The following is a 5,000-nucleotide window of genomic DNA, read 5'->3' as shown; positions in this document are numbered from 1 at the left end:
TCCGTGACCCGTATACCATTGACAACAACGAGCTCTTGGACTTCCTGTCCAGAGTCCCCTCAGATGTTCAAGTGGTAGGTGTGATTTCATCCCTATCTCTCTCTCCCTGCTTCCCCCTTCTTCCCCCTCCATCCCTGCTTCCTCCCTTTCCATCCCTGCTCCCTCCCTCTCCTTCTCTCTCTCCCTCTCTCTCCCCCTCCCTCCCTCTCTCTCTCTCCCCCTCCCTCCCTCCCTCGCTCTCTCTCTCCCCCTCTCTCTTCACACTTCTCCTCTCTCCATACTTTTGCATTCACAGATTTTGCTTTCTAATAGTGATTTCCACAGTGATTAATATCGGCTGCCTTATTGCTATTACATATTAGCAAACCATATATTACCATATTCCCAACTATTATGAAGTGTTTTCCTGCTCAATAGTTCCTGATTCCACAGAATGAATAAGGTCCTGTGAGCGTAGGTCTTTATGGCCGGTCTGATTTAATCCATCCAGAAGAATTGCTGTTGTGACTGAGTCATTATAGAGTTAAACCAACAGTTAACCACCCTCACGCGGTTTAGTTCTACATTAACCGTGAGATCAGATTAGCGCTGAGGCCGCTGGGTTGGACGCGCCCAGCCAAGGTGCTGCTGCTGTTTAACGGCAGCTTGTGAAAGTGTTCAGGCTGTGCTGCTGGAAGCAGAGAAACACAGACACACACTCGACCCAATCCCCTGCCACATTAGCGCCAACACACTCCCCTTTGATCGCCTGTTGGCCGCCACCTCTTTGATCTTTAAAAGGTCGTAATCCTCGTTCCCCGCTTTGCCCCAGTCCACCCCCCTGTGAGGATTTACAGTCTTCCAGGGCCGTTCTAGCGGCAGGTAGCCCTGATCCAAATGAGGCCAAGGTGGCCCTCTGCTGAGGTGCAGCCACCTTGCACACCTGGAGTCGGAGGGGCCGGCAGGTAGGAGGACTTTACGAGCCCGTTAATGAGGGGCCGCTGGTTGGGACAGCCCACGGATGCGCACACACACGCACAAGCACACAATCCCCAGCCCACAGACCCTGGAGCTCTTGTTACTGCTTCGCTCCAGAGGCGGAACTCTGAGAACTCCGTTGCTCTGCTCTCTCCCCTGCGCTGCCTCCGGTGGTGGGTTCACCTCATTGCCTGTGTTTCTGGGTCAAAGGGGGCTGCAGGGGCCAAGTCCCCTCCCTGGCCTGTGCCCAGCCGGCCAGCTTTGCGGATGACATTTCAGGGCCCCAGTGTGGCACTCAGTCTCTCTCTCGCTCTCTCGCTCTGTCTGTCTGTCTGTCTGTCTATCTGTCTGTCTGTCTGTCTGTCTGTCTGTCTGTCTGTCTGTCTGTCTGTCTGTCTGTCTGTCTGTCTGTCTGTCTGTCTGTCTGTCTGTCTGTCTGTCTGTCTGTCTGTCTCTCTGCCACTCTCTCTGTCTCTGTCTCTCTCTGTCTCTCTCTCTCTCTGTCTCTCTGTCTCTCTCTCTGTCTCTCTCTCTCTATGTCTCTGTCTCTCTCTCTCTATGTCTCTGTCTCTCTCTCTCTATGTCTCTGTCTCTCTCTCTCTCTCTCTCTCTGTCTCTGTCTCTGTCTCTGTCTCTGTCTCTGTCTCTCTCTGTCTTTCTCTGTTTGTGCTGGGGAGTGGGTGACGGGCCGGTTGACTGCCACTCCCTCAGCCCCAGTGAACACTTAACAGTGCACTTTACCTTAAAGCTACACAGGCTTTATACAGTGTGCTCTTTAGCTTAAAGACACTATGCCTCTAACAGCACTGGCAACCCTCTAGACCAGCACAAAGGTGCTACATTTGCTGAAACCCACAGATAAGTCTTGGTGTAATATCTTTACTTGCTACTCAGTTTACGTTTATAGCTGCTCCGTTTTCCTTCATGTTCTTCCTAGTCTGTAACCTTAATGGCTGCCTTGTATACTTTCCCCTCTGGATGGCTGGTTGTGATTTTATGCCAGAGTAAACTACCTTTACGGTCTAGGGGAATCCTCCATGTGCCCTAAACGAGGCCAAAAGCCATAATCAACCTAAGTATTCCCAACCTGGTGTCTGGGACTGCTCCGTGTACCAGCATGCTTTATGACGCCATTAGCCATGTGAGCTGTGGACTGCATAATAGGACGGTAGCAATTAGCATAGCAAGTGCTCCTTTATAGCCGGTGTAAAGTAGCAGGTTTTAACCCCTCAATAGAAATAGACATGACTCGTCATTGAAGGATTATGGCTCTGATTGGCTGCTGGGTTGGGGACTTCAGAGGTCAGGGGGTCAAAGGGGGCTGAACGGGGCTAAAGGGCTGAGGCTAGGTGCCAGACCCCATCCATCACAACTTCCACTCTGCTCTGCCACAGTCCCCCTCCCTCGTCATCTCTGGGACACATTTAAACCTTTTACATTGAGCAAGCAATTAGTCTCCACTTAGCAGCCTGCAAACTTGCTGGGAAAACTTTCCTCTGTGTTCTTTTTGTCTGTTTGCCTTGCTTTCACCTTGACATGCTTATTCTCTGTGAAAAGTAGACCTGAGTGCTGCTGAATCCCCTGTCTGTGGGTGTCGGTGCGCTAGCTGTTGTTTTTGGCACCGTTTAATACCCATAATGCTAGGTTATAGGCATCACAAAAGATGAAGCCTGCAGCTACTTTTCTCCCCCTGTAGAAACATCATAGGGTAGTATCATTAAAACGATGTCTCTCTGTCTCCTCTCATTGACTTATTTATATTTGCCTTTTCCTGCTCCGCTACCCGCCCGCCCAAGTGCCTTCAAACTGGAATCCTCTCACTTAACGGCAGGGCGACAGTGAGAAAGAGAGAGAGCCATGTGGAACACCGGGTCCCGGGATGCCGCCCGCCGCCGCCTGACACTGCTAAACGAAACGCTCTCTGGAATATGCGGCGCCCCCTCCGCAGTGCACACTTCAAAGGTTGTTTTGTAGTTCAACTGTCAACATGGGGAGAGGAGGGAAGGTGGCGAGGAGAGGAGAGGAGCGAGGGTGGCGAGGAGAGGAGAGGAGCGAGGGTGGAGCAGCCTTTGAGCAGCGCCAGGTCTTTTACCCACTGTCTCCCATAGATGTTATCTTTGTGCTCTACAATTCTTTTCAAAGCAAATTGCTACCCTTCTCTCTCTCTCCCTCTCTCTCTTTTTTTACTTTAACTAGCTCGCCATGTTTTCGTATGCGGGCGGCGTAGCTTTATTAGGAAGGGTGAGCGTGAACACGAGCGAGCGGAACCGCAAGAGCTGACGGCAGGCCTGTCACCCGGAAGGAGGAATGGAACGTGTGACGTGTTTCTCTCTGGCAGCCCTTCTGAGAGACCTCTCTCCTCTTTCTTTTGTTTTATCTGGTTCCCTCCTTTTCCCTCCTTCTGAAAACTAGTTTTTCCTGACATGCAAACTTTTGTTTGTATAGTTCCCCAGAAGGATTTTGATTTGAATAGCAACAGACAGTCCCAAATTGCAAACTTTTTGGGGGAATTGTAGGCGTTTGACTTCATAGCCATGAAGTGCTTTGAAAAGCTGGTCATGGCTCACATCAACACCATCATCCCAGACATACTGCACCCACTCCAATTTGTATACCTCCCCAACAGATCCAGAGATGATGCAATCTCTATTGCACTCCAAACTACCCTCACCCACCTGGACAAAAGGAATACCTATGTGAGAATGCTATTCATTGACATCAGCTCAGCATTCAACACCATAGTGTCCTCCAACTTTATCACTAAGCTCAGGACCCAGGGACTGAACACCTCCCTCTGCAACTGGATCCTGGACTTCCTGACTGGCTGCCCCAGGTGGGAAGGGTAGGCAACAACACATCTGCCACGCTGACCCTCAACACTGTGACCCCTCAGGGGTGCATGTTTAGTCTCCTCCTGTGCTTCCTGTTCACCCACGACTGCGTGGCAGTGCACGACTTCAACACAACAATGGTGGTAGGATGAATCACAAACGCCGATGAGGCAGCCTATAGGGAGGAGTTCAGAGACAACATCCTCTCCCTCAACGTCAACAAGACAAAGGAGCTGATTGTGGACTACATCCACATCGATCGGGCTGTAGTGGAGCGGGTCGAGAGCTTCAAGTTCCTCTGTGTCCACATCACTAAGGATTTAACATGGTCCACACACACCCACACAGTTGTGATGAGGGCACGTCAGCGCCTCTTCCCCCTCAGGAGGCTGAAGAGATTTGGATTGACCTTCAGATCCTCCAGAAGTTCTACCTGTGCACCATTGAGAGCATGTTAACTGGCTGCATCACCGCTTGGTATGGCAACCAGTCTGGAACCATCAGAATCCCGAACAGCTTCTACCCCAAAGCCATGACTACAAAACAAGACTGCTAAATAGCTAATTAAATGACTACCTGCCTTGACCCTTTTTTGAGCTAACTCTCTTGCCTTGACTCTATGCACACACACTGACATCCCAACACACACACTACATACGCCCAGACCCACATAGCACGCGCATACATGCATACTGACGCCACACACAGTCACACACACTCAAACACACATTCACACTCACCACATATGCTGCTGCTACTGCTACAAGTCACTTTACCCATCACTATATGTATGTTTCTACCTCAATTACCTCGTCCCCCTGCACATCGACTCCCATCTGGTACTCCCTATACATTATATAAATAACCTGTGTATTTTTTTCTTGTGTCACTATTTCTATGTTTTTGTAACTTTATCTTAACTCTGCATTGCTGGAAAAGGACCCGGAATCAAGCATTTCACTGTTAGTCTACATCTGTTGTAGGCAGTGTAGGCATCTGTTGTAGGCAGTGATAATACAATGTCCTGCTTGGGATGTGTTGCCGGCTTTACCCTCACTCCCTGCTTTGCCTTTGAAAAGATATCCAATGTTGTATGACAGTGGATTGATGGCCAACAGTATACAAACAACAAAAGTCAGATCAGGGGTTTTTTTGTGCTCCAGAAAGTGACCCAAATGTCTCCTGGCAAAGCACTTATTTAAAGTGAACCTG

At 49.8% G+C, this 5,000-nt stretch overlaps 1 protein-coding gene across 1 annotated transcript in view; it reads left to right on the top strand.

Moving 5' to 3' along the window:
• Positions 1 to 5,000, top strand: part of LOC109875799 (multiple C2 and transmembrane domain-containing protein 1-like) — a 292,254-nt gene that overhangs the window by 284,058 nt on the left and 3,196 nt on the right. Inside the window, 1 exon segment of the mRNA XM_031817676.1 lies at positions 1 to 74. This exon segment is cut by the window's left edge and continues 24 nt beyond it. Coding sequence (XP_031673536.1) covers positions 1 to 74 — 74 coding nt within the window.

Source organism: Oncorhynchus kisutch, linkage group LG3, assembly GCF_002021735.2.
Source record: "Oncorhynchus kisutch isolate 150728-3 linkage group LG3, Okis_V2, whole genome shotgun sequence".
In the NCBI taxonomy this organism is placed as follows: domain Eukaryota; kingdom Metazoa; phylum Chordata; class Actinopteri; order Salmoniformes; family Salmonidae; genus Oncorhynchus; species Oncorhynchus kisutch.
Note: the sequence above shows the minus strand (reverse complement) of the source record. Positions and strands in the feature narration are given on the sequence as shown.